General features: G+C 49.1%; 2 protein-coding genes across 2 annotated transcripts in view; one reads left to right on the top strand and one right to left on the bottom strand.

Moving 5' to 3' along the window:
- meis3 (myeloid ecotropic viral integration site 3) overlaps positions 1 to 4,800 on the top strand; it is a 22,065-nt gene extending 17,265 nt beyond the window's left edge. Inside the window, 4 exon segments of the mRNA XM_041236311.1 lie at positions 391 to 467; positions 1,138 to 1,196; positions 1,415 to 1,501; positions 2,085 to 4,800. Coding sequence (XP_041092245.1) covers positions 391 to 467; positions 1,138 to 1,196; positions 1,415 to 1,501; positions 2,085 to 2,356 — 495 coding nt within the window. The 3' untranslated portion in view covers positions 2,357 to 4,800.
- Positions 4,801 to 9,148: 4,348 nt separating this feature from the next.
- On the bottom strand, positions 9,149 to 24,003 carry LOC121304849 (cation channel sperm-associated protein subunit gamma-like). The gene is made up of 30 exons (XM_041236258.1): positions 23,782 to 24,003; positions 23,318 to 23,371; positions 22,728 to 22,875; positions 22,152 to 22,275; positions 21,073 to 21,151; positions 20,688 to 20,843; positions 20,401 to 20,572; positions 19,807 to 19,944; positions 19,550 to 19,615; positions 18,267 to 18,323; positions 17,873 to 18,002; positions 17,288 to 17,444; positions 16,946 to 17,104; positions 16,736 to 16,854; positions 16,533 to 16,572; positions 15,897 to 16,214; positions 15,673 to 15,735; positions 14,748 to 14,926; positions 14,480 to 14,615; positions 13,756 to 13,836; positions 13,574 to 13,630; positions 13,263 to 13,419; positions 12,374 to 12,437; positions 11,934 to 12,032; positions 11,531 to 11,626; positions 11,209 to 11,301; positions 10,536 to 10,635; positions 10,256 to 10,382; positions 9,912 to 9,980; positions 9,149 to 9,482 (listed from the first exon to the last, which is right to left on the bottom strand). Exons 1-30 carry the CDS (start codon positions 24,001 to 24,003, stop codon positions 9,427 to 9,429), a joined length of 3,516 nt encoding a protein of 1,171 aa, XP_041092192.1. The 3' UTR covers positions 9,149 to 9,426.
- Positions 24,004 to 27,573: the final 3,570 nt, after the last annotated feature.

Genomic DNA, 27,573 nt, shown 5'->3' with positions numbered 1-27,573 from the left:
GAAAAACTTCGGGCCCATCCCTCCACATCATTTGTAAGTTAGTAATTTTTCAAGCTGGAATCTGACAGGAGAGAAGCCGGGGAATGTGAAGGGAGGAGTCCTCCCTCAAACACACACTGAGACACACACTTAAGATATACTGAGATACACACACTGAGATATACTGAGACACACACACTGAGACACACACACTGAGACACACACACTGAGACACACACACTGAGATACACACACTGAGATATACTGAGACACACACACTGAGACACACACACTGAGATACACACACTGTATTAAAGTCTTCTATTCTGTTTCTTGCATGGGGAACGCCCCGGCTTGTCTGGGTGGAGTGAGTCATGCGTGTTGTGTCCTGTGCTTTGTGTCCTCTTGCAGCACCCATACCCTTCAGAAGAGCAGAAGAAGCAGTTGGCTCAGGACACTGGCCTCACCATCCTTCAGGTCAACAACTGGTGAGTCTGCGCCACGCAAACTGGGACCAGTTACAGCTTCAACCACACCCTCCTCCCTTCAACCACACCCTCCTCCCTTCAACCACACCCTCCTCCCTTCAACCACACCCTCCTCCCTTCAACCACACCGTCATCCCTTCAACCACACCCTCCTCCCTTCAACCACACCCTCCTCCCTTCAACCACACCGTCATCCCTTCAACCACACCCTCCTCCCTTCAACCACATGTCATCCCTTCAACAACACCGTCATCCCTTCAACCACACACTCCTCCCTTCAACCACACCCTCCTCCCTTCAACCACACCATCATCCCTTCAACCACACACTCCTCCCTTCAACCACATGTCATCCCTTCAACAACACCGTCATCCCTTCAACCACACACTCCTCCCTTCAACCACACCCTCCTCCCTTCAACCACACCATCATCCCTTCAACCACACACTCCTCCCTTCAACCACACCCTCCTGCCTTCAACCACACCCTCCTCCCTTCAACCACACCCTCCTCCCTTCAACCGCACCCTCATCCCTTCAACTGCACCCTCATCCCTTCAACCACGCTGGTCTGGGTGACACTGGGATTGCAGTGGAAGTCTTGTCTCCAGCCCTGCAGTTGAGCTTGTCGCTATGTCCTGATCTCTGTTCCTGTTCCTGTCTCTCTACAGGTTCATCAATGCCCGGCGACGCATCGTCCAGCCCATGATTGACCAGTCGAACCGCTCGGGTGAGCTCACTGACGCCCCCCCCCCCCCCCCCCCCCCCCAAACAACAGGAAACAATTAATTTAATCACAGGCCGTTTTCCAGAGAACTGCTTTAATGTAGATTAATTTAGCAATAATTATTATTATTATTATTATTATTATTATTTTGTAGCTGTTGATGGTTTAACTGCTCATTTCAATGTGCACTCACTGTGTTTCTCGATGCTCTTCTCCTATAGGTCAGGGCACTCCCTACAGTCCTGACGGGCAGCCAATGGGAGGCTACATCATGGAGGGACAGCAGCACATGGGGATCCGCCCACCAGGTGAGACATTGCAGTAAATACCAGTAACAAACTAATCTGCTTTACCAGACCTCTCTGTGCTTTACAATGCTTCCCTATGCTTTACCAGACCTCTCTGTGCTTTACAATGCTTCCCTATGCTTTACCACACCTCTCTGTGCTTTACAATGCTTCCCTATGCTTTACCAGACCTCTCTGTGCTTTACAATGCTTCCCTATGCTTTACCAGACCTCTCTGTGCTTTACAATGCTTCCCTATGCTTTACCAGACCTCTCTGTGCTTTACAATGCCTCCCTATGCTTTACCAGACCTCTCTGTGCTTTACAATGCATCCCTATGCTTTACCAGACCTCTCTGTGCTTTATAATGCTTCCCTATGCTTTACCAGACCTCTCTGTGCTTTACAATGCTTCCCTATGCTTTACCGTGCTTTCACTATGCTGTATTACACTATGCTGTGCTTTTACTGTGGGAAACTTTTAGAAGGGAACTATCTGATAATCTTTGCTGATGCTGTAGGGTAGCCCTCTGTGTCTGAGCCCCTGTTTAACCCCTTCTCCCCCTCTCCTTCCTCTCCTCTCCTTTCCTGTGTCTCTCTCTCAGGTCTACAGGGAATGGCATCTCTGGGTTCGGAGTACCCCGGGGGTGGAATGGGGCTTGGCCTGGCCCAGCCCGGATACCCCCCAGGCCCACTGGCCCCCCATGCAGCCCCCTCGCTGCGGCACCCCCCCTCCCTGCACTCCTATCCCCCACCACACCCCGCCATGCTGCTGCACGGTCCCCCTGGTGCACACGGAGCCCACCATGTGCTGTCAGCCACAAGCCCGGGGGAGCAGCTGCTGGGGGGGCAGAGCATGGATATCCACGCGCACTAGAGACCCACACAGCCCTGCAAGTCCCTCTGGAGCTCCCACTGGAACTAGAGACCCACGCAGCCCTGCCTGTCTGTCTGGAGCTCCCACTGGAACTAGAGACCCACACAGCCCTGCCTGTATCTCAGAAACTCCCACTGGAACTAGAGACCCACACAGCCCTGCCTGTCTCTCTGAAACTCCCACTGGAACTAGAGACCCACACAGCCCTGCCTGTCTCTCTGGAGCTCCCACTGGAACTAGAGACCCACACAGCCCTGCCTGTCTTTCTGGAGCTCCCAATGGAACTAGAGACCCACACAGCCCTGCCTGCCTCTCTGGAGCTCCCACTGGAACTAGAGACCCACACAGCCCTGCCTGTCTCTCTGGAGCTCCCAATGGAACTAGAGACCCACACAGCCCTGCCTGTCTCTCTGGAGCTCCCACTGGAACTAGAGACCCACACAGCCCTGCCTGTCTCTCTGAAACTCCCACTGGAACTAGAGAAACACACAGCCCTGCCATCTCTCTGGAGCTCCCACTGGAACTAGAGACCCACACAGCCCAGCCAGTCCCTCTGAAACTACCACTGGAACTAGAGACCCACACAGCCCTGCCTGTCTCTCTGAAACTCCCACTGGAACTAGAGACCACCACAGCCCTGCCTGTCTCTCTGGAGCTCCCACTGGAACTAGAGACCACCACAGCCCTGCCTGTCTCTCTGACCATCTGCAGCTACAGATATAAATAGGGTGACGAGAAAACACAATGACATAACAAGAGCTGGAGTAACAACAGAATAGTGAACTACTTACAGTAACTACCTAAAGACAGGACCCCACCTCAGCTAACTAACTAACTAACTAACTAACTAACTAACTAACTAACTAACTAACTAACTAGCTGCCTTGCTAATGCCCACAAGGCAAGATAAAAATAAATAAATAACGAAAGCTTTATTGAGCCCTGCAGTTTGCAGCCTGAGAAGCAGTGGTTCTAGAATACGCGTGATCCGAGCTGCTCTAGAACCCACTTGCTGTTAGAATTGCACGTTCTAGACTGCAGTCATAGGAGGACCTCCAGAGTCAGAGAGAGACGGAGGAACTTTAAACTCCACCATGTGACAGCTGCTAAAGACTTTTTTTAAACTTGTAAATGTCCTGGGGCATGCTTCATTTTGGTTTGGGTGCAGGTGTAGGGGGCTACTGGATCCCCCGCCCACCTCCTCAATGAAAGCTCCCTAAAGACTCGAACCCCTCCTGCCTCACACAGCAGCACTGCTCCAGCAGAGAAAGGCTGGCTCTTGTCTCTCATGCTGTGGTTAACCTGGCTGGTTGGAGGAAACGACAAGAGAACCGTCGGGGGTTCTGCGGACGCCAGGGCATGTGTGCGCTTCTTCTCTGCCTGCTTTTGTTTATTCCCCCCTTTTGCTTGGAAGTGGGATAAAGACTCCGCCGGGAAGCTCCCCTGCCCCAAATACACACCTAAAGGAAGAACGAAACAGCGAAAAAGAAGGTTGGCTGGGCTCCAACCTTCACTTCTCTACTGGGCTTCATTCACATCCTGTATTGATTCCAGGTTTGCTGCAAATACAACAGAATAGATTTGTTTTAATCAGAGAGACCAAATCTTATACCCTGGACTCAGACACATTGACAGGAACAGTCACCTGCCTCTTACACCCTGGACTCAGAGACATTGACAGGCACAGTCACCCACCTCAGAGAAATTGACAGGCAGTCACCCGCCTCTTACACCCCAGACTCAGAGACACTGACAGGCACAGTCACCCGCCTCTTACACCCTGGACTCAGAGACATTGACAGGCACAGTCACCCGCCTCTTACACCCCAGACTCAGTGACACTGACAGGCACAGTCACCCGCCTCTTACATCCCGGACTCAGTGACATTGACAGGCACAGTCACCCTCCTCTTACACCCCAGACTCAGTGACATTGACAGGCAGTCACCCGCCTCTTACACCCCAGACTCAGTGACATTGACAGGCACAGTCACCCGCCTCTTACACCCCAGACTCAGTGACATTGACAGGCACAGTGACCCCCCCCCACTGCGCACGGAGAGTATCACCACTACGTCCGTTTGGATATGAGAGGGGGAAGCTTCTAATAATGAACTGAAGGATTTACAGCAAATTTAAGTACCAGAGACAGAGACCTGTCCGTTTTGTTTTGTTTATAAAGAAAAAAAAGTTACAAAAAAAAAAAAAATTAAGTTAAACTTGTATGATTTTTTCATTGTTTCATTGCTTGTAATGTTTTCTCTGATTTTTATGATAAAGATCTCATTTGAAGAAAAAAAAAAAACAGGAAGCTTCTGTCTGTGAGTTTTATTCTGTTACTCTCCTCGTCCCCCAGATCAACATCCATATAAAACTGGACCACGCTGAATCTTCCACAATGATTATACTGTCATTCATCAGAGTCTACCTTATAAAGAAATCTGAATCGCATCAAGTGCTGTATATTTTAAAGACATTTCAGAGGGCTGTGTCTCATCAATATCAGGGTCTAGTGCTGTATATTATAAAGACATTTCAGAGGGCTGGATCTCATCAATATCAGGGTCTAGTGCTGTATATTATAAAGACATTTCAGAGGGCTGGATCTCATCAATATCAGGGTCTAGTGCTGTATATTATAAAGACATTTCAGAGGGCTGGATCTCATCAATATCAGGGTCTAGTGCTGTATATTATAAAGACATTTCAGAGGGCTGGATCTCATCAATATCAGGGTCTAGTGCTGTATATTATAAAGACATTTCAGAGGGCTGGATCTCATCAATATCAGGGTCTAGTGCTGTATATTATAAAGACATTTCAGAGGGCTGGATCTCATCAATATCAGGGTCTAGTGCTGTATATTATAAAGACATTTCAGAGGGCTGGATCTCATCAATATCAGGGTCTAGTGCTGTATATTATAAAGACATTTCAGAGGGCTGGATCTTATCAATATCAGGGTCTAGTGCTGTATATTATAAAGACATTTCAGAGGGCTGGATCTCATCAATATCAGGGTCTAGTGCTGTATATTATAAAGACATTTCAGAGGGCTATCTACATTGCCATTAAGATCATTAAGTGTATAGTTAGCTCCCTCTCCTTATCCCTCTCCCTCTCCCTATCCCTCTCTCCTTCTCCTCTTCCTCTCCATCTCTCTCCCTCTATCTCTCCAGGTGGTTCCTGTTAGAAGGGGCTGGCTATGACTCCAGATAGCAGCATTCCTCAGTGCTGACCTCACCCTGGGGGGGGGGGGGGAAAGGGGGGGGGGAAGGTTGGGGCAACACCCTGATACTACCCCCCCCCACCCAACACACACACACACACCCTGCCCCTCCGATAGGAGATAAACAACACTGACACACACACACACAAAGTCACACACACACACACACACATACAGACACAGGGACACATACAGAGACTCACAAGCTGTTGGTTTGGCTTGTTGATGGTCAGGAGCGGCTGCAATCCAGCACTAATGAATTGTGACTCATTAGTAAACATCCCTGGCTGCCTGCCACTGTAACAAGGGGGGGGGGGGGGGGGGGGGGGGGGGGGAGTGGCGCCAGGGAAGGGGGGGGTGGGGGGACATAGGCTCGCTCCTAACCCCTTCACTGCCGAGATCACATACGTTGGAGCCGAAACACTTGTCTGTTTCAGTAACACTGATGAAGGCACTAGAGCCCAAACGGTGGTCTGCTTGACTCGGTTTAGTTTCAATAACACTGATGAAGGCACTAGCTGAAATGTCCTGAGTGCTTTTTATCAGAGATGCACTCCAGTCATTCAGAACAGTTTAATCTCATTTCAGCTGAATGCAGCCTCATCCCATCAATCCTGGAGTGCAGTGTGCTAGCTGGACGCTGCCAGGGTCACACAGAGTTTGATTGCTCCAGTTTTCTGCGTTTCTGTCTCTTTCTCTGTGCCCTGTAAAGATGGATGTGCCCCCAGGCTCAGGGTCAGAGTTCACTGCGGGGTCAACGGGAAGCCAGCCCAGCTCAATCACCTCCTCGGAGACGACCCTCCAGATAAGAGGTGACCCCGTCATCGATTCCGAGGGGGGGGGGGGGGGGGTTACCCACAGTACACAAGAGCGCAGCAGAGAGAGGGAGTGTATGTGTGTGTGGGTATCAGTTTGTGTATCAATGTGCGTGTGTGTATCAGTGTGCGTGTGTGTATCAGTGTGTGTGCCTCAATGTGTGTGTGTATCAGTATGTGTGTGTGGGTATCAGTGTGTGTGTGTATATCAGTGTGTATGTGTCAGTGTGTGTGTATCAGTGTGTGTGTTGTATACTGTGTGTGTCTCCTGTGTCTTGTCAGAGTGGATGATAGATGACTCTCGCTGAGCCATCGGAATGAGGCTCTTGGGACCTGGAAACACAACTGTCATTGTGGGACACCTGCCATTCACCCCCCCCCCCGGGAAGGGGTTAAACAAGGAGGAGAGAGGCTCAGTGAGTCAATGTGAGCTGCAGCTGGCTGAGAGACACACAGCACAGCCCCCTCTACTGGCACGCAAGAGGAATTGTCCATCAGGGACAGGACAGTGAGACCTGAATGAACACAGTAACACCCACTAGAGCCACACTGCACCCCCCCCCCCCCCCACTGCACACTCCTAATCCTTCCTCAGCGGTAACTGGATTTTGTGATTGTGTGTTTTTGTGTATGTGTGTGTGTCTATGTATTTTGTTGTCCTTGTGTGTGTCTCTCAGTTTGCGTGTGTATCAGTGTGTGTGTGTGTGTGTGTGTGTGTGGCGGGGGGGGGGGTGTTTTCATGCAAGCTGTTCAATGGAGAAGGTCATTAATCATCTCATTACACACCTGTCAGAATGCGTACAATGGGGGGAGGATTCTGTGCACCAGAGACCGGTGGGGGGGGGCAAGACAGATTTAGCTTTGTGTGTTTTTTTCTTTTTTTGTGATTATGTTAAAAAGATACAAAAATATTCTAAATAAAAGAAAAACAGACATGACTTGACGACGAGAAATCGCTGTGAGACTGCAAGACTCTCACAAGGTCTTAATTTAGAACAGCTATTTGAATTTTTTTTTTTTAAATCACACTACCCTTAGAGCCTGAGAGATGTACCGTAGCAGAAAGATGCTTGCAGTGACTCTGAACGATGCTTGCAGTGACTCTGAACGATGTTTGCAGTGACTCTGAACGAAGCTTGCAGTGGCTCTGAACGATGCTTGCAGTGGCTCTGAACGATGCTTGCAGTGGCTCTGAACGATGCTTGCAGTGGCTCTGAACGATGCTTGCAGTGACTCTGAACGAAGCTTGCAGTGACTCTGAACGATGCTTGCAGTGACTCTGAACGATGCTTGCAGTGACTCTGAACGATGCTTGCAGTGACTCTGAACGATGCTTGCAGTGACTCTGAACGAAGCTTGCAGTGACTCTGAACGATGCTTGCAGTGACTCTGAACGAAGCTTGCAGTGACTCTGAACGATGCTTGCAGTGACTCTGAACGATGCTTGCAGTGACTCTGAACGATGCTTGCAGTGACTCTGAACGATGCTTGCAGTGACTCTGAACGATGCTTGCAGTGACTCTGAACGATGCTTGCAGTGACTCTGAACGATGCTTGCAGTGACTCTGAACGAAGCTTGCAGTGACTCTGAACGATGCTTGCAGTGACTCTGAACGATGCTTGCAGTGACTCTGAACGATGCTTGCAGTGACTCTGAACGATGCTTGCAGTGACTGAACGATGCTTGCAGTGACTCTGAACGATGCTTGCAGTGACTCTGAACGATGTTTGCAGTAGCTCTGACACATGTCACAGTCAGCTGGGAGACAGGAATATCAGCAACTACCCCGAATTACCCTAAAGTGCTGGGAGAATGGGCACCCAGGAGGAGGAATCCGGCACCATTGAAACTAATGAGAGAGAGAGAGAGAGAGAGAGAGAGAGAGAGAGAGAGAAACGGGGGCTGACACACCAGTTAAAAGATTCAAGATAATTACAAATCTCACTGTAATCTCATTGTAATCTCATTGTAATCTCACACACTCAACTGAACTGAACCCTTCTGCACTGGAAACGGTTTCAACCCTTTCGGTCTCCCCCCGGAATCAGGGCAAACGTATACATTAGCCAGGTGTTAAAGGTGTAGGATTTTAACCAAAAAAATAGCAGGTCAAATATTTGTGTTTGTACAGAAGTTCAGCCAAATTAATTTCACATTCAATACTTCTGCATGTCTTTTGCATATCTAGTTAAACCCTAAGTGTGTTATGAATTCAATAGGAAAGAGAGTACAACTCTCTCTCTTTCTCTCTCTCACACACACACGCACAGTCATAGGTACACACACAGTCATACAGACACACATACACACACACATACACACACGCACACAGTCATACAGACACAGATACACACACACACACGCACAGTCATAGGTACACACACAGTCATACAGACACAGATACACACACAGTCATACAAACACACACACACACACACACACACACACACACAGTCATACAGACACAGATAGGCACACACACAACAGCTCAGCTGAATCACCAGCCTAGTTCCTACAATTGCGTAAAAAGTTGTGCTCTGGCGACCCCGTGTGGTTAGAAAGAAGTATTACAAGACCTTTCACTTGTCAAGTGAGTGGCGAGTGTTTTGGGACAGAACAAATAAATCAAATAAACCTTCCTCAAAAGGAACGGCATTTTTTTTTTAAATTTCATTTTACACAGCAAATGCTTTTCTCAAATGTTTTTTATTTTTATTTGAATGTACATTTTTTATTTCACTGCAGGCTCTATAGATTTCAGACACTGGATCAAACATGGCTTGAAATGAACTGGCAAACACAACCCTGTTTAAATGTGCTCCTGAAACGCAGTTTTATAAATTACTGCATCAAAAAAAACAAAAAAACAAAGGAAACCAAGACTTTTCAATTCTGATCAAAAATGAATAACTAGAAGGTTTGAACTGCAAAGAGTTTCTTTGAGTCTTTGTATAAAAACTGATAGACAGGAGGCGCTGTAACAGCTTTGAGGGGAGGGGGGTGGGAAAGTCTTTGTTCGGGTTCCTCAGTGGTGGGGGTGCGCATCAAGTCCAGGAGGGCGGGGCTTAGCCAATACGGATGCTGATTGGTGGAAAGCACAGAAAACGCATTTTCTTTTTCTGTAACAATTTCCAGTTGCAAATCTACAGAATCCCCAGAATCTATAACCCAGACAGAATGCCATGTGATCAGTGATACTCTCACCTACACAGCGAGGCTGCCTCCAGCGAGGAGGGGGGGTGTGATCAGTGATACTCTCACCTGCACAGCGAGGCTGCCTCCAGCGAGGAGGGGGGGTGTGATCAGTGATACTCTCACCTACACAGCGAGGCTGCCTCCAGCAAGGAGGGGGGGTGTGATCAGTGATACTCTCACCTGCACAGCGAGGCTGCCTCCAGTGAGGAGGATATGTATTGGGGTGTGTGTGTGTATCAGTGTGTGTGTGTGTGTGTGTATCACTGTGTGTGTATATCAGTGCGTGTGTTTGCTGGGGTGCAGAGTTCCTCTCACCTCTGTGCACGGCAATGCTGCCTCGAGGAAGGTGGAGTGTCTCCTCACTGTAGTGGTAAACCTCAGAGCCTGAAACACAAACACACCCAAACAGGGAGCTGCAATCACACCAATAACAACCACCACAGCTATACCACTACCACTACCAATACAAAGAAAACAAATCTGGAGAGGAGAGGAGGAGGAGAGGGGGAGGAGAGAGAGGAGAGGGAGAGGAGGAGCAGGAGGAAGAGAGGGGAGGAGAGAGAGGAGGAGAGGAGAGGAGGAGAGGAGAGGAGGAGAGGAGGAATAGAGAGGGGGCTGTGTTGAGAGCAGTAGAGAGGGGGGCTGTGCTGTCCTCTCACCACTGGTCTGCAACATTCTGTGCTTGATGTTGTCGATCACTCCGGTTATTTTCTGATAGATCAGGTGTCCACAGCACTGATAGAGGATGAAGCAGAACAGCACACTGCACAGAATACCCATCGTCACCTAGGATCAATAATTAATAATCAATACTCTATAATACTGCAGAGCCACTGTGAAGCAGAACAGCACACTGCACAGAATATCTATCATCACCTAGGATCAATAATCAATACCATCCCTAATCTACAATGGGTTTGAACCCCTGTCTGCTCTCACCAGCATGCAGAAGAGTCCTCTGTAGGCGTTGAGAGGCAGGCCGTGGATGTGAATCACAAACTGCAGCTTGTAGTCACAGTACGTGCTGGTGTCCACTCCCCTACAGAGAGACACGGAGAGACGTCAACACAGCTATACAGAAAGACACAGGGAGACGTCAACACAGCTATACAGAAAGACACGGGGAGACATCAATACAGCTATACAGAAAGACACGGGGAGACTACAACAAAGCTATACAGAAAGACACGGGGAGACGTTAACACAGCTATACAGAAAGACACGGGGAGACTACAACAAAGCTATACAGAAAGACACGGGGAGACGTCAACACAGCTATACAGAGAGACACTGGGAGACATCATCACAGCTCTACAGAGAGACACAGGGAGACGTCAACACAGCCATACAGAGAGACACAGGGAGACGTCAACACAGCCATACAGAAAGACACGGGGAGACATCAACAAAGCTATACAGAGAGACACGGGGAGACATCCACACAGCCATACAGAGAGACACAGGGAGACGTCAACACAGCCATACAGAGAGAGACAGGGAAACGTCAACACAGCCACACACGAGAAACAAATACACACGCACGCGCGCACACACACACACACATGCACGCACACACACTCTGAGACAAACACAAGTGCGATGCTGTGCTCACCTGTTAGAGACCTCCACAAAGAAGTAGAAGTCTGGAGCCTGGAGCCCATCTGCAGTGATGTCAGAGCAGGGAGAGCGAGTCTGACAAATCCAGCTACAGCAAAACAAGAGGGAGCAATACACAGCAAGAGGAGAGGAGAGACACAAACAGAGGAGAGAAGAGACAGAGGAGAGGAGAGAAACAAACCAAGGAGAGGAGAGACACAGAGGAGAGGAGAGACACAAACACAGGAGATGAGAGACAGAGAGGAGAGACACACAACGAGAGGAGAGACCACAACAAGCACACACACACACAATGTCTCTCCTGTCCCCTCTCTTACCCCACGCTGTTAGCAGTCCCATGGAAGATGTAGAAGCCTTGTTCTGTTTTGTTGACGTTCCCTTCAGGCATTGTCCAGATCAGAGCCATCTTATCACTGTGAGGGAGAGGAGAGAAGAGCAAGAAGAGGGGGAGAGAAGAGAGGAGGGGATAAAGGAGAGGCGAGGGGAGGGGATAAAGGAGAGGAGAGAAGAGGAAAGAGGACAGGAGAGGAGAGAAGAGGAAGAGAGGAGAGGAGAGGAGAGAGAAGAGATAAGAGTGGGAGATGAGAGAGGAGAGAGAAGAGGGGAGAGAAGAGGGTGAGACAGGGATAAGAGAGAGGAGAAAGGAGAGAAGAAAGGTGAGTTTGGAGGGGAAATAAGATTATCATATCAACCTCTTAACTGCACTCTCTCCCCTTTCACCTGTGGCTCTGGCTGTTGTATATCAGGATCTCCTCCTCACTGTAATGTCTCATATTGTCCAGGGAGTAGGGGCCTCCTCCAATGATCAGAAAGGTGTAGCTGCGGCAGAGGTGAGAGCAGAGGGGAGAGGGTAGATGGAAAGGAGGAAGACAGAGGAGAGAGAGGTCCTGACAGAATGATTTGTTTTTTTCCTCACTGCACTTTGCTGTTTCCTCAACCCTTTGGATTGAATGGAGAGACGAAGGCTAGACTGCAAAGCACAGGGTTGAAAGAGGAACGTCTCACTGTTCAACTGGAGAGCAGGCTGTGCAGTGGAGAGGGCAGCACGGGTCTCATGCTGATGTCAGTGTAATTAACTGATCAGCCACTGGGAGGAGATTCATCACACCCTGAGGCTGAGTGATAACAGCGATTAATTGAAAGCTTCCTTGGTTGTTTACCTGCCCAGGAACTGTCCCGAATCTCCTGACACCATGTCCTGGATCTGGAAGAAAGGGTAGAAAGCTGCAAGACACACACAAAAAAAGAAGAAATACATTAACTGGAAACATCATCCACAAATATGAAATGCATGAGCTGGAAACATCATCCACAAATATGAAATGCATGAGCTGGAAATATCATCCACAAATATGAAATGCATGAGCTGGAAATATCATCCACCAATATGAAATGCATGAGCTGGAAATATCATCCACCAATATGAAATGCATGGGCTGGAAATATCATCCACCAATATGAAATGCATGAGCTGGAAATATCATCCACCAATATGAAATGCATGAGCTGGAAATATCATCCACCAGTATGAAATGCTCAACAGCTCAGAGTGCAGAAACCTGACAAGACCAACGACATGCATTTCCACTGGAAGTCTGTCTAGAAGAGTTTCTTTTTAATACGGCTGACAGCAAAATGTGGAATTTCTTATCCACTAGAGGGAAGACCCTTATAAAAGTGTCCCGCACTAAAAGCACAGCACACTGAAAGCATGGTAAAGCACAGGCAAGCATTGTAAAGCACAGAGAGGTCTGGTAAAGCATAGGGAAGCATTGTAAAGCACAGAGAGGTCTGGTAAAGCATAGTCAAGCATTGTAATGTACAGAGAGGGATGGTAAAGTGATACAGCACACTGTGATACAATGCAGTGTAATACAGCACAGTGTAATACAGCACAGGGTGATACAGCACAGTGTAATATAACTCAGTGTAATACAGCACAGTGTGATACAACACAGTGTAATAGATCACATTGTGATACAGCACAGGGTGAAACAGCACAGTATAATACAGCACAGTGTGATACAGCACAGAGAAAGCAAGTCTTACTGTCCTCATAGTAGAAGCAGGGCATCTCTGGGTCAGGGTCCAGGCAGTCAAAGTAGCGCTTATTGGTCTCCTTGGTGTACTGCAGCGTGTACGTGATGTCAAACGCTATCCTGCGACCAGGGGGGCAGCCCACTGACACTGGGAGCATAGTGTAACCCTGAGAGGAGAGAGAGAGGTTGAGTGTGAGAGTGACAGTGGGTGTGAAAGTGAGTGACAGTGAGTGAGTGTGTGTAACAGTGAGTAAGTGTGACAGCGAGTGTGTGTGACAGTGAGTGTGTGAGTGTAACAGTGAGTGTGTGTGTCAGACTGACCTGCCGCTCCAGCCCAGACTCAGTCTCTTGGTAGCAGGACTTCATTCCATTCATCACCTGGAGAGAGAGACAGAGGCAACACTACACACAGCTACACAACACAGGTTAACACAACACACAGCTACACAGCATAGGTTAACACAACACAGGTTAACAGCTACATGTTAAATAACCGATCTCACCGACAGTGTGAAGCTGAAGCTCTTGAGATTCAGTCCTGTCAGGCTCTGTGTTGTAATCTTCGCTCTTTCGACCAGCGTGATCTAGAGAGAGGAAGAGAAAAAGGGGAGGAGAGAGGAGACAGAAGAGAGAAGAGATTTTGAAGGGTCAGTATCAATTAGCATCGCGGCTCCTCTGTTGATCAGTCAGTATTGATCAGTGTGGATGGTTACCTGGTACAGCACGGCTCTGTTGATCAGTAGGTGTTGATCAGTCAGTGTTGATCAGTGTGGATGGTTACCTGGTACAGCACGGCTCCTCTGTTGATCAGTCAGTATTGATCAGTGTGGATGGTTACCTGGTACAGCAAGGCTCCTCTGTTGATCAGTCAGTATTGATCAGTAGGTGTTGATCAGTCAGTATTGATCAGTCAGTGTTGATCAGTCAGTATTGATCAGTGTGGATGGTTACCTGGTACAGCACGGCTCCTCTGTTGATCAGTCAGTGTTGATCAGTAGGTGTTGATCAGTCAGTGTTGATCAGTCAGTATTGATCAGTGTGGATGGTTACCTGGTACAGCAAGGCTCCTCTGTTGATCAGTAGGTGTTGATCAGTCAGTATTGATCAGTCAGTGTTGATCAGTGTGGATGGTTACCTGGTACAGCACGGCTCCTCTGTTGATCAGTCAGTGTTGATCAGTCAGTGTTGATCAGTCAGTATTGATCAGTCAGTGTGAATCAGTCAGTATTGATCAGTGTGGATGGTTACCTGGTACAGCACGGCTCCTCTGTTGATGAGCTCCTGCCGAGTCACCAGGATGTCGATGTAATCAATGTTTGAAATGACCGCAGCGAGCCAGACACTGCTGAGCTTCCTCTGCAAGCTGGACACGTCTGAAACACAGCAGCACACACACACACACTGATACACACACACTAACACACACACACACACACACACACACACACTGATAAACACACTGAGACACACACACACACTCCCTGTACCGTGGAGCTGGGCACGGTTGCGCAGGCTCAGGTACACTGTGAAGTGGTAGGTGCTGGTCCTGTCCAGGTAGATCCGGTCTGGGAGGGAGTGCTGGCTCCAGCCCCTGTGCTCCTTGGCGTAGTACCTCATCTCCACATGCACCCCCCCACTGGATAGACGGTTACTGGCCAGGTACGAGTAGTAATCCTGCAGAGATAGTGAGCTGTACTGGGGAGCCCTGCTTCAGCACCCTCACACACACATAGAGCTATACTGGGGAGCCCTGCTTCAGCACCTTCACACACACAGGGGTATACTGGGGAGCCCTGCTTCAGCACCCCCACACACACAGGGGTATACTGGGAGTCCTGCTTCAGCACTCCCACACACACAGGGCTGTACTGGGGTGCCCTGCTTCAGCACCCCCACACACACAGGGGTATACTGGGAGTCCTGCTTCAGCACTCCCACACACACAGGGCTGTACTGGGGAGCCCTGCTTCAGCACCCCCACACACACAGAGCTATACTGGGGAGCCCTGCTTCAGCACCCCAACACACACAGGGGTATACTGGGAGTCCTGCTTCAGCACCCCCACACACACAGGGCTGTACTGGGGAGCCCTGCTTCAGCATCCCCACACACACAGGGCTATACTGGGGAGCCCTGCTTCAGCACCCCTACACACAAAAAAGATGCACGTTGCAAGATTATAGATGACATAATTCCGATTTTTCACAAAGGGCTAGAGACCAGACATACTGTTTAAAAGCTCATGTGGGTTCATGCAGCTAAAACTACTTTTTATTATTTGCTGCCCTTGCCGTGATTTCTTGTTTTTCATGCCTCACCTCGCCCGTGAAATGTACTAAAAATGACAGCGCCAAAATCATAGCTGTAGTTAAGATCCAATTTGTGTCCAGAGTCAGGGAATGCAGTTTGTTTTCCTCACCTCGTACATGGCTTTGTTCTTCCACCAACGCCAGGTCGGGTCGTGAACTGGGTCTCCGTACGGCTGCAGATACACAGGCAGAGAGACAATGAGACCGTGGCAGCAGAAACCATGCTGCTGTAAACTGTGTGTGTGTGGGAGAGTAAGGTTGGCAGGGATGGGGTTAAATATGTCCCTGCCAGCAATCACAAGTGCAGCTCTCTATGGTGCAGTGCGGTTCTGACCCGGTTATACTGGGAGTGCAGCCACAGCAGCTGGTACAGGAGCCCGTGGTAGATGGAGAGGGAACTCGGAGAGTAGAAGCCCATCGGGTCCAGAACCTCGGGGGGCTCGGCCCGGTACTGCTGGATCCGGCTGAACAGATTGGGAGGAGGGAGGCTTTCAAAATGCATCCGCTGGAAAGGGCAGGGATAGGGGAACACAAAAAGACCACCCTGCCTGAGAGAGGAGAGAGGGGGGGGGCTAGAGAAGAGACAGAGGCTATATATGTAAGGGTTGATATCCCCAATCTGCAAAAGTGGAGACAAATTTGACCCCAATAACTACATCAGCAATATCTGTGTGAGCAGTAATCTAGGGAAGGTGTTCTGCAGTATCATTAACGCCCGGATACTGACCTTCCTTCCTGTCCTGAGTAAGAGTCAGATGGGATTTCTACCAAATTACCAATGACCATATTTACACTCTCCACACCCTAATCAACAAACATGTACAACAAAAAAAAAATTAAGGAAACATGTTCTCTTGTTTTATAGACTTTAAAAAAAGCATTTGATTCCATTTGGCATAAAAGTTGAAATTATAAAATTCTACAAAGTGGTGCAGGGAGTAAAGTTACAAAGTTACTTCTGCAAACCCACAAGCTCAGCCCAGAAATAGAGTCCTCTCAGCCAGCTGGTCCTGAAGAGGAGAGAAAGGGGCTGAAAGCAAGAGAAGAGGGGCGGAGAGAGAGGAGAGGGAGAGAAGAGGGGCTGAGAGAGGAGAACACAAAGAGATGAGCCTGTGAGAGCAATGAGGCAGACTTCCAGTGGAAAGCTGTGCTTGCGCTGAAACACACTCTCACCGTGTGACAGAGCTGCTGGGCAGGTGAGAGGAGAACCTGAGGAGAGACAGGAGCTCAGACAAGGGAATCTTCCTCTTAGCCACAGAGCCAACCCCCGCCACGCTCTCTGTGTACACCACCTGCCAGCGGGGAGAGAGGGGAGGGGAGGGGGAGAGTTGAGAAACGTGCACACTTCTGTTATTATTATTATTATTATTCTCAGTATTGAACCTCGTGCAGCTGCCCCTCTGTGCTGTAGAAGACAGTGAGGAGGCTCTCCTGTTCCACAGTGGCCGGGCCCCTCAGCTGCTGCAGCATCACCAGCGAGTCCCAGGCAGGGGAGGGACGCAAGAGAACCACCTGGGGGTGCCCCTCCAAACCCCACCACACCTACAGAGAGAGAGAGAAGAGAGAAGAGAGAAGAGAGGAGGAGAGGAGTCAAACACCAACACATCTTAGAGAGGAGAGGAGGCGAGAGGAGAGAGGGTCAAACACCAACGCACCTGAGAGAGGAGAGGAGGAGAGAGGGTCAAACACCAACACACCTGAGAGAGAGGAGAGAGGGATGGGAAGAGAGAGGGGAGGGAGGGTGAAGGAGAGGAGAACAGACCGCACCTCCTCATCCTCAGTGACGAAGGTAAACTCCCCTTGGAAGGACAGAGCGAAGTATTTGATCATCTGAGTGGCAGGGAAGCCAGTGAAGAACATGTAGGTGACAGCACTGTCGTATCTGCAGAGAGGAGAGGAACAGGTAGAGATAGGAGACTCAGCAAGCCCCTGGACAACACTCCCACAGGAACATGCAACATGGTACAGCATGGTAGGGAGACGTGTAGGTAAGTAGGTAGGTAGGTAGGTAGGTAGGGAGGGAGACGTGTAGGTAGGTAGGTAGGGAGGAAGATGTGTAGGCAGGTAGGTAGGGAGGGAGACGTGTAGGTAGGGAGGTAGGGAGGGAGACGTGTAGGTAGGTAGGTAGGGAGGGAGACGTGTAGGTAGGGAGGTAGGGAGGGAAACGTGTAGGTAGGTAGGAAGGGAGACGTGTAGGCAGGTAGGTAGGGAAGGAGACGTGTAGGTAGGTAGGTAGGTAGGGAGGGAGACGTGTAGGCAGGTAGGGAGGGAAGGAGACGTGTAGGCAGGTAGGTCAGCCGTGGTTCTTACGAGCAGATGAGCGCGTTCCCCCAGAGAATGAGCAGCCAGCTGTACGGGTTGAACTCGACTCCTCTGATGACCAGCGGGGTGTCGGTGAACAACTCGGAGCCAGTCACAATCAGGAACCCAGAGCCCTGCTCTGTAGAGTGAGAGAGAGAGGGAGAGGGAGAGAGAGAGGGGCACCTCCCTCTCCTCTCCCTCTCTCTCTCTCTCCCTCTCCCCATCCTCTCTGACGCCCTCTCTCTCTCCCTCTCTCTCCCCTCTTCTCACCTGAATGTATCACGGAAAGTGGACTGTCAAGGACGTTGTCCTTGTGAGAAGGGGGGTGGGGTATCCCACCCCACCCCCACCAACTTTCTTTCCCTGACTTTATACAGTGTGCACCTGTACTCACTTTACTCACCTCTGGGTATGAATGTGGGCAGCGGGGTGGGAAATGTGAAGGCAGCGGTGTCTCTGCCTTCAGACAAGGAGAGAAATACGACAAGCCTGTCATTGCATTGACACACACACACACACACTGACACTGACACTGACACACACACTGACACTGCTACTGGCACACACACACACACACACTGACACACACACTAAAACACACACAGACACTGACACACACACAGACGGACACTGACACACACACAGCTTTGCACCCATGAGTACAGTAACACACACACTCACACTGACAGTACAGAGGGTTATGGGGGATCAACACTGTAATTTACTAATAATTAAAAGCAGTACTATATTTAATCAGCTCAAAGCTTCTGTCCATTTCGATCAGAATGATATCAGTCAGCGTGTAGGCTGGATCCTGCGCTGCCCACACAATCCTGCAGGGAGCTGGGGGAGCAACAAGCAGAGAGGGGTACAGTACAAGAACAGCACAGTGTGATACAGCAGCATGGTACAGCAGGGGCAAGCATTGAGAGGGATGGTACAGTATGGGCAAGCATTGAGAGAGATGGTACAGTATGGGCAAGCATTGAGAGAGATGGTACAGGATGGGCAAGCATTAAGAGGGATGGTACAGCATGGGCAAGCATTGAGAGGGATGGTACAGCAGGGGCAAGCATTGAGAGAGATGGTACAGGATATTGAAAAAACAAACCATGGTAAACTAACCTTATAAACGTTTCCCACAGTAAAAGCACAGCATAGTGTAGCAATAAAGCACAGTGAAAGCATTCTAAAGCATAGGCAAGCATTGTAAAGCACAGAGAGGTCTGGTAAAGCATAGGGAAGCATTGTAAAGCACAGAGAGATCTGGTAAAGCATAGGGAAGCATTGTAAAGCACAGAGAGGTCTGGTAAAGCACAGGGAAGCATTGCAAAGCACAGAGAGGGATGGTAAAGCATAGGGAAGCATTGTAAAGCACAGAGAGGTCTGGTAAAGCACAGGGAAGCATTGTAAAGCACAGAGAGGGATGGTAAAGCATAGGGAAGCATTGTAAAGCACAGAGAGGTCTGGTAAAGCATAGGGAAGCATTGTAAAGCACAGAGAGGTCTGGTAAAGCATATTAAAAAACAAACCATGGTAAACGATGGTAAATGCTGAGTGCAGCTATGGGAAAAGCATGGGGGGAGGCTGCTAACCTTGTAGTAGGTCGTACACAGTCAAATCTGAGCCGAAAACTGAATCCCAGTTTCACTAATCCCAGTATGGCTAAATCCCAGTTTGACTCACATTCCACAAAGTCGCAGGGTCTCTTTCCATCTCGGTCAACAATATCATAGCTATATACAGAGCCATCTGGAGAGAGGGAGACAAGGAGAGAGAGGGAGAGGGGAGCGTTAGTTTAGGCATGTAGTGAATGAATAAACATTTAGTAGTAACTGTGAGTAAGACAGACAGACAGACAGACATAAACACAGACAGACGCACACAAACACACACAGATAGAGACACACACACACAGACACACACACAGCAGGTTATATTACCCTGTAGTTCTACTGAATAGATGTATCCACTCTGCCAGCCTCCTCCCACCACATAGAAATACTCCTTTCCATTGAAGGGCAAATACACTGGGACCAGCCTCTCCACACAAAGCCCTTTGAACATGCGGGTCCAGAACTCTGAAAGGAGAGACACAGTGAACACACACTCACTCTCATTCACACTGAAATATTCACAAACATTTACTTGAACATGCAAACCGAGTAATCTGTGAGGCATTGTGAACACACACCCACACACCCACACTGTCACACTGTGCATTCTCACTGTGTGTCTGTATCTCTGTGTCTCTATTTCTCGGTGTCTCTGTATCTCTGTTTCTCAGTGTCTCTGTATCTCTCTGTGTGTCTCTATTTCTCTGTGTGTCTATTTCTCGGTGTCTCTGTATCTCTCTGTGCGTCTCTGTTTCTTGGTATCTCTGTATCTCTCTCTGCGTCTCTATTTCTCTGTGTGTCTCTGTATTTCTCTGTGTTGCTATCGCTCTGTGTGTCTCTGTATCTCTCTGTGAGTCTCTGTGTCTCTGTTTCTCTGTATCCCTGTGTCTCTGTATCTCTCTGCTTTGTGTAGATGTGTACCTGAGGGCTTCTCTGTGAGGGGCAGCAGTGTGAAGTCTCCAGTGAATCGGTACACCAGCTGGTTCTGTCGGATGAAAATTGTGCTCTCGGTGGAGATCACATCCTGGATCGTGGAGGAGAAGTTCGCCTGCGGGCAGCTCAGTGACCCCACCCAGCAGCTATCGATACTCACCTGGGCAGAGACAGAGAGAGGGGGTTACCTGAGCAGCACTGACTCTCCGCCATCTCTCTATCTCGCCTCACCTCCCGTCTCCCCTCCTCTCCTCCCCCTCCCCTCTCTTTCTCACCTCCACCAGTGTTGAGTGCCTGAACTCGGTGGATGACACCAGCACCACTTTATTATTGGGGACACCCCCCAGAACCAGCACCGGCGTCACGGACCGAACAAACCACAGCGGACGAGAGGGGTGCAGGCTCTTCATCATCGAGGGCAGGGCCATCACCTCAGAGGGGAGACAGGGACCGCACTGATTACAATGAGCCTGACCCTAACCCATTTCAGTACTGAGGACCCCGATACCCATCACACTGCTCCCTGCTCCCCCTCTCAACTCCGTCCCAAACGAGCTCTCAATCACACCGCCCACAGCCCCTCCCCCGCCCCCCCCTCACCTCCGTCCCAAACGAGCTCTCAATCACACTGCTCACAGCCCCTCCCGCTCCCCCTCTCACCTCCGTTCCAAACGACCTCTCCATCAGGCCGGGCGAGCTTTTGCTGGGTCTCACGTAGCCGTCCACATTCATGGCAAAGCTGTGGAGGAACAGGAACCAGCGCGTCACCGAGTCCCCTCACTGAGTCCTGCCAGCACCCCCCCACCCCACCACCCCCTCTCACAAACAACAGAGGAACAGGAACCAGCACATCACCGAGTCCCCTCACTGAGTCCTGCCAGCACCCCCCCACCCCACCACCCCCTCTCACAAACAGCAGAGGAACAGGAACCAGCACATCACCGAGTCCCCTCACTGAGTCCTGCCAGCAGCCCCACCCCCCCACCCCCTCTCACAAACAACAGAGGAACAGGAACCAGCACATCACCGAGTCCCCTCACTGAGTCCTGCCAGCACCCCCCCACCCCACCACCCCCTCTCACAAACAACAGAGGAACAGGAACCAGCACATCACCGAGTCCCCTCACTGAGTCCTGCCAGCACCCCCCCACCCCACCACCCCCTCTCACAAACAGCAGAGGAACAGGAACCAGCACATCACCGAGTCCCCTCACTGAGTCCTGCCAGCACCCCCCCACCCCACCACCCCCTCTCACAAACAACAGAGGAACAGGAACCAGCACATCACCGAGTCCCCTCACTGAGTCCTGCCAGCACCCCCCCACCCCACCACCCCCTCTCACAAACAACAGAGGAACAGGAACCAGCACATCACCGAGTCCCCTCACTGAGTCCTGCCAGCACCCCCCCACCCCCTCTCACAAACAGCAGAGGAACAGGAACCAGCACATCACCGAGTCCTGCCAGCACCCCCCCACCCCACCACCCCCTCTCACAAACAGCAGAGGAACAGGAACCAGCACATCACCGAGTCCCCTCACTGAGTCCTGCCAGCACCCCCCCACCCCACCACCCCCTCTCACAAACAGCAGAGGAACAGGAACCAGCACATCACCGAGTCCTGCCAGCACCCCCCCACCCCCTCTCACAAACAGCAGAGGAACAGGAACCAGCACATCACCGAGTCCCCTCACTGAGTCCTGCCAGCACCAAGTTGCGATTGGTTCAGTGTTTCTCACCTCTTGTCCGGTATGTGCCGGCCCAGCCCGTTGGTTTGGACCAGAACCCGGTAGACCACTGACCCGTTTAGGAGTGGAAAGGGGACGTACCAGCCCATAGAACACACCTCACTGTGACAGCCGACTGTGAGAGGAGAGAGACAGAGAGGCACAGGCACACTTTAACAGAGGAAAACATAGCACAGTGACAGCATGGGAAGCATTGTAAAGCACAGAGAGGTCTGGTAAAGCATAGGGAGGCATTGTAAAGCGCAGAGAGGTCTGGTAAAGCATAGGGAAGCATTGTAAAGCACAGTGAAGGAGTGGTAAAGCATAGGCAAGCATTGTAAAGCACAGAGAGGTGTGGTAAAGCATAGGGAAGCATTGTAAAGCACAGAGAGGTCTGGTAAAGCATAGGCAAGCATTGTAAAGCACAGAGAGGTGTGGTAAAGCATAGGGAAGCATTGTAAAGCACAGAGAGGTCTGGTAAAGCATAGGGAAGCATTGTAAAGCACAGAGAGGTCTTGTCAAGCATATTAGAAAACAAGCCATGCTAAACTAACCCTCACTGTCCCACAGTAAAAGACTCTCTCTCACCCTCGTCCAATAGCGGCGCTGCAGTCAGGACCGCCTCCAGCCTCTCAGGCTTCTGACGGACAGGGTGGGCGGGCTCCTGGAATCTCACCGTGACAACAGGCTTCATCCCTGACAGGTGAGCCTCACGCACTGCTGAGCTTCCAAACTCCTGAGGAGAGGAGAGAGGATTGAGAGGGAAGGAGAGGGAGGGGAGAGGAGAGAGGAGAGAGGGGAAGAGGGGATTGGAGAGGGAGGTGAGAGAAAGAGAGGAGAGAGAGGAAGAGGGGAGAGAGGGGAAGGGATAGGGGAGAGAGGAGAGAGGGGATTGGAGAGGGAGGGGAGAGGGGAGAGAGGGGAGAGTGGGGAGAGGGAAGAGGGTAGAGAGGGGAAGGGAGAGGGGAGAGAGGATTGGAGAGGGAGGGGAGAGGAGAGAGGGGGAGAAGGTAGAGAGGGGAGAGAGGAAGAGGGTAGGGAGGGGAAAGGGGATTGGAGAGGGAAAGGAGATGGGAGAGAAGAGAAAGGGGAGAAGGTAGAGAGGGGAGAGGGGAGAGACATCACACAGGGTCCTGGCAGCACACAGTAAATCCCACTCCTGGGTTGCAGTTCCTTACCGCTGTCCTGCACGCCAGGTCTATTCTGATGTAGTAGGGAAAGCACAGGTACTTCTGAAACAGCAGAGAGAGAGAGAGGCAGTGAGAATTCATTACAGATCTACCGGAAACAGCAGAGAGACAGTGAGAAATCATTACAGATCTACCCGAAACAGCAGAGACAGTGAGAATTCTTTACAGATCTACCTGAAACAGCACAGAGAGAGGCAGCGAGAATGCATTACAGACGAACCTCCCACACACCCTCCCCAATCCCTTCCACTTCTCTTTCCCTCTCTCCTCTCTAACCAAGTTCAAATACTTTACTGACAAGACAAGTATTGCCAAAGATAGACTGCGTTAGAGATTCAAAAGAAGAGACAGCAAATAAACAGAATTATATTAGTGTGTCGGGCTCATCTATGGTGTGTCTCTGGTCCTGCGGCAGGATGCTACACTCCTTCTCTCCATCCTTCTCTCCTCACTGCTTTCTGATCCAGTGGATCCACAGCCTGGTCAGTCAGGGTCTCCATCACACTCTGCATGCTGGTGACCGGCTGCTGCTTCTCCAGGCTCCAGTGGAACTCGTGCAGATCCTCGAGGGCGCCGAGTCGAACGAACCACTCACAGGCCTGCGGCCGGCACAGGGGGGCCCACAGCACGGCCAGGGCCAGGGGCCAGAGCTGGGACAGGAGCCAGCCAGGCATGCGGGCTGCAGGCAAGCTGAATACAAGGGCTGAGAATACAAGGGGCTGAATACAAGGGCTGAGAATACAAGGGGCTGAATACAAGGGCTGAGAATACAAGGGGCTGAATACAAAGGGCTGAATACAAGGGCTGAGAATACAAGGGGCTGAATACAAGGGCTGAGAATACAAGAAGCTGAATACAAGGGCTGAGAATACAAGAAGCTGAATACAAGGGTTGAGAATACAAGGGGCTGAATACAAGGGCTGAGAATACAAGGGGCTGAATACGAGGGCTGAGAATACAAGGGGCTGAATACAAAGGGCTGAATACAAGGAGCTGAGAATACAAGGGGCTGAATACGAGGGCTGAGAATACAAGGGGCTGAATACAAGGGGCTGAGAATACAAGGGGCTGAATACAAGGGGCTGAGAATACAAGGGGCTGAATACGAGGGCTGAGAATACAAGGGGCTGAATACAAAGGGCTGAATACAAGGGCTGAGAATACAAGGGGCCGAATACAAGGAGCTGAGAATACAAGGGGCTGAATACGAGGGCTGAGAATACAAGGGGCTGAATACAAGGGGCTGAGAATACAAAGGGCTGAATACAAGGGCTGAGAATACAAGGGGCCGAATACAAGGAGCTGAGAATACAAGGGGCTGAATACGAGGGCTTAGAATACAAGGGGCTGAATACAAGGGGCTGAGAATACAATGGGCTGAATATACAAGGGGCTGAGAATACAAGGGCTGAGAATACAAGGGGCTGAATACAAGGGGCTGAGAATACAAGGGGCTGAATACAAGGGGCTGAGAATACAAGGGGCTGAATACAAGGGCTGAGAATACAAGGGGCTGAATACGAGGGGCTGAGAATACAATGGGCTGAATATACAAGGGGCTAAGAATACAAGGGGCTGAATACAAGGGCTGAATATACAAGGGGCTAAGAATACAAGGGGCTGAATACAAGGGCTGAGAATACAAGGGGCTGAATACAAGGGGCTGAGAATACAAGGGGCTGAATACAAGGGGCTGAGAATACAATGGGCTGAATACAAGGGGCTGAATACAAGGGGCTGAATACAAGGGGCTGAGAACACATGGGGCTGAATATACAAGGGGCTGAGAATACAAGGGGCTGAATACAAGGGGCTGAGAATACAAGGGGCTGAATATACAAGGGGCTGAGAATACAAGGGGCTGAGAATACAAGGGGCTGAGAATACAATGGGCTGAATACAAGGGGCTGAGAATACAAGGGGCTGAATACAAGGGGCTGAGAATACAAGGGGCTGAATATACAAGGGGCTGAGAATACAAGGGGCTGAATACAAGGGGCTGAGAATACAATGGGCTGAATATACAAGGGGCTGAATACAAGGGCTGAGAACACAAGGGGCTGAATACAAGAAAGTTGGGATACAGACAACTGGGGGACACAAACAACAGGGGCTGAAGAAATTGAGAAAGACTTTCGCAAGTTTTGCCATTGAATTTTTCATTAAGCTTCGTTTTTAGTGTTTCTATTGACGACGCTGAGAGAGACTTCTAGTGGAAACGTTTGCCATCGAATCTATTTAATTTATTAAGGTTATTTTAGTATTTTAAATTTAAAGTCTAAAAGTCTTCGGCTTGTATTCAGAGACTCCGTTACTTCGTGTGTCTTATTATTCGTGTAATGTTTATTATTTTTATTATTATTATTATTATTATTATTATTATTAGTATTATTTATTATTATTATTATTATGTGTTCCAGGTACTGTATTCGCTTTATTTAATATATTAACATTGAGAATATGTATATTTATAATTTACGGTACCTGCTGTTGAGTCGTAACCGTTATCTGCCTCGCGCCGACAATTTAAATTGAACAGCCCTATTCCACAAACAAACAAACACACGGGCGGGGCTAGCGTCTTTCGCGCTGTGATAGGCTGAGAGATTAAAACGCGGGCTCATGAAATATGCAATTAACCCGTAATGAATATTAAGCAGGAGGCGTGTTTTTTTTTTTTTTTTTTTTTTTTTTTTAATTGATAACCAGAACGCTACGAAATCTCCGCCGCTTTTCGTGTCAATAAAGGCAATTTAAAAATGAAAACGACTACAGCAGTTGTTTTAATATATATATATATAGGTCATATAAAATACTTTTCACTTCCAGCTGGGGGCAGCACCACATAAGAATTGCATTACATCACCCTATACAGATTTGAACGACAGAGACAGTTTTAAACTACCCTCGATTTGCATTAATTTATGCATTGAATTGCTGATTAATTTCCCCTCTGCAATTACACCTGGTTGTTTGCCCACCGTCTTGCAAAACCTCGTCGACCGTTTTAAAACGGCGTGTTATATGTCACTTTGCAGCCTCCGTGTGAATCCGCTCGGCACGGTTCACTGCCATGCGTGCAGTGCAGCACAGTACACGTGTGTTTTTATATGTAAAAAAAAAAAAAATGAAGTTTTAAATTGACTGAAATTCAAAATTGCAATGCTAGACTTTCGCTAAAGCAGCAGCCTGCTGTACGCATATTAAACACACAGAGTGGGCTTCTGCCTTCATGCTGCAGATTTGCGGCTAACAAACCCGCAACGGTTGGGCTTGTTTTTATTGAGTCGCGGTTTTTTAAATATATTTTTTTTGTAAAGGTGACTAGCAGTTAAAATGTCTCTAGGAGTGGTTTGAGTGATTGACTGGTGTCAATGTATATGCACGTCATCAGAAAAAAAAATACGGAATTTGTATAAAGATCCTTCCGTCTGAAACGGGTTGGGCTTGTTTTGGGCTTGTTTTTTCTAGACTCGGCAACACTGACGATGGCAGCTCTGAAATCGAAGCGAGCAAACTCTGAGCGATTAAAAAAAAATTACAAACGAGTCCAGTTTATTGTACATCCTTTTATTTAAATTATGCAATGATAGTACTTACATTATTATTATTATTATTATTATTATTATTATTATTATTATTATTATTATTATTATTTAAATACTACAAACTTGTACACAGTAACAACATATGTGTCAACTTACAAAACATCACAGTACAACATATCACCTTATTGATAAATACAATCGGTACTTCACTGTGCTTATATATATATATAAAACAATTTTAAATTAAAAACATACAACATTGTTGATCTGAACAAAAAACCAAACAAACAAACAATAAACAGACAGCGGATGCAGGTGGCAGTTTCTTGTTATTATCCAAACACTGGGCTGTTGTGGCAATGAATGCTGTTCGGAGCCGAGCACGGAGAGCTGGCAGCTGCATTGTGCAAAAACAAAACAAAACAAAACACACAAACAGCTGTCGTTTCTGACAGCAAGACTCCTTCAAACCCTTTCAAAACACTGCCCGGCGCCTCTGTGCCAAAACTATCCAGACACTACTCTTTCCGCTACTGTCAGTCCGTTTATTAATTCATGAATTGGTCAGTTTGTCTATAAATTCGAACTGACAAACACATTGACAAATTAATGGCTGGATAGTTTTGGCTCAAATGAAGCTCCATAGGTGTCATTAAGCTGTGCAGAGCTGCATATTAAAGCAGACCTCTGCAGATT

The sequence above is a fragment of the Polyodon spathula genome, chromosome 40, assembly GCF_017654505.1.
Source record: "Polyodon spathula isolate WHYD16114869_AA chromosome 40, ASM1765450v1, whole genome shotgun sequence".
NCBI classification, from domain to species: Eukaryota; Metazoa; Chordata; class Actinopteri; order Acipenseriformes; family Polyodontidae; genus Polyodon; species Polyodon spathula.
This window is presented reverse-complemented; position numbering and strand designations above follow the sequence as displayed.

Excerpts from the sequence above, each read along its gene's own strand:
- LOC121304849 (XM_041236258.1), bottom strand. The coding sequence starts at position 24,003 with ATGCCTGGCTGGCTCCTGTCCCAGCTCTGGCCCCTGGCCCTGGCCGTG. Across the intron at positions 17,445-17,872 it reads GGGAACGCGCTCATCTGCTC|ATACGACAGTGCTGTCACCT; the intron begins GTAAGAACCACG and ends TCCTCTCTGCAG. Across the intron at positions 14,616-14,747 it reads AGCCTGCGCAACCGTGCCCA|CTTGCAGAGGAAGCTCAGCA; the intron begins GCTCCACGGTAC and ends AGACGTGTCCAG.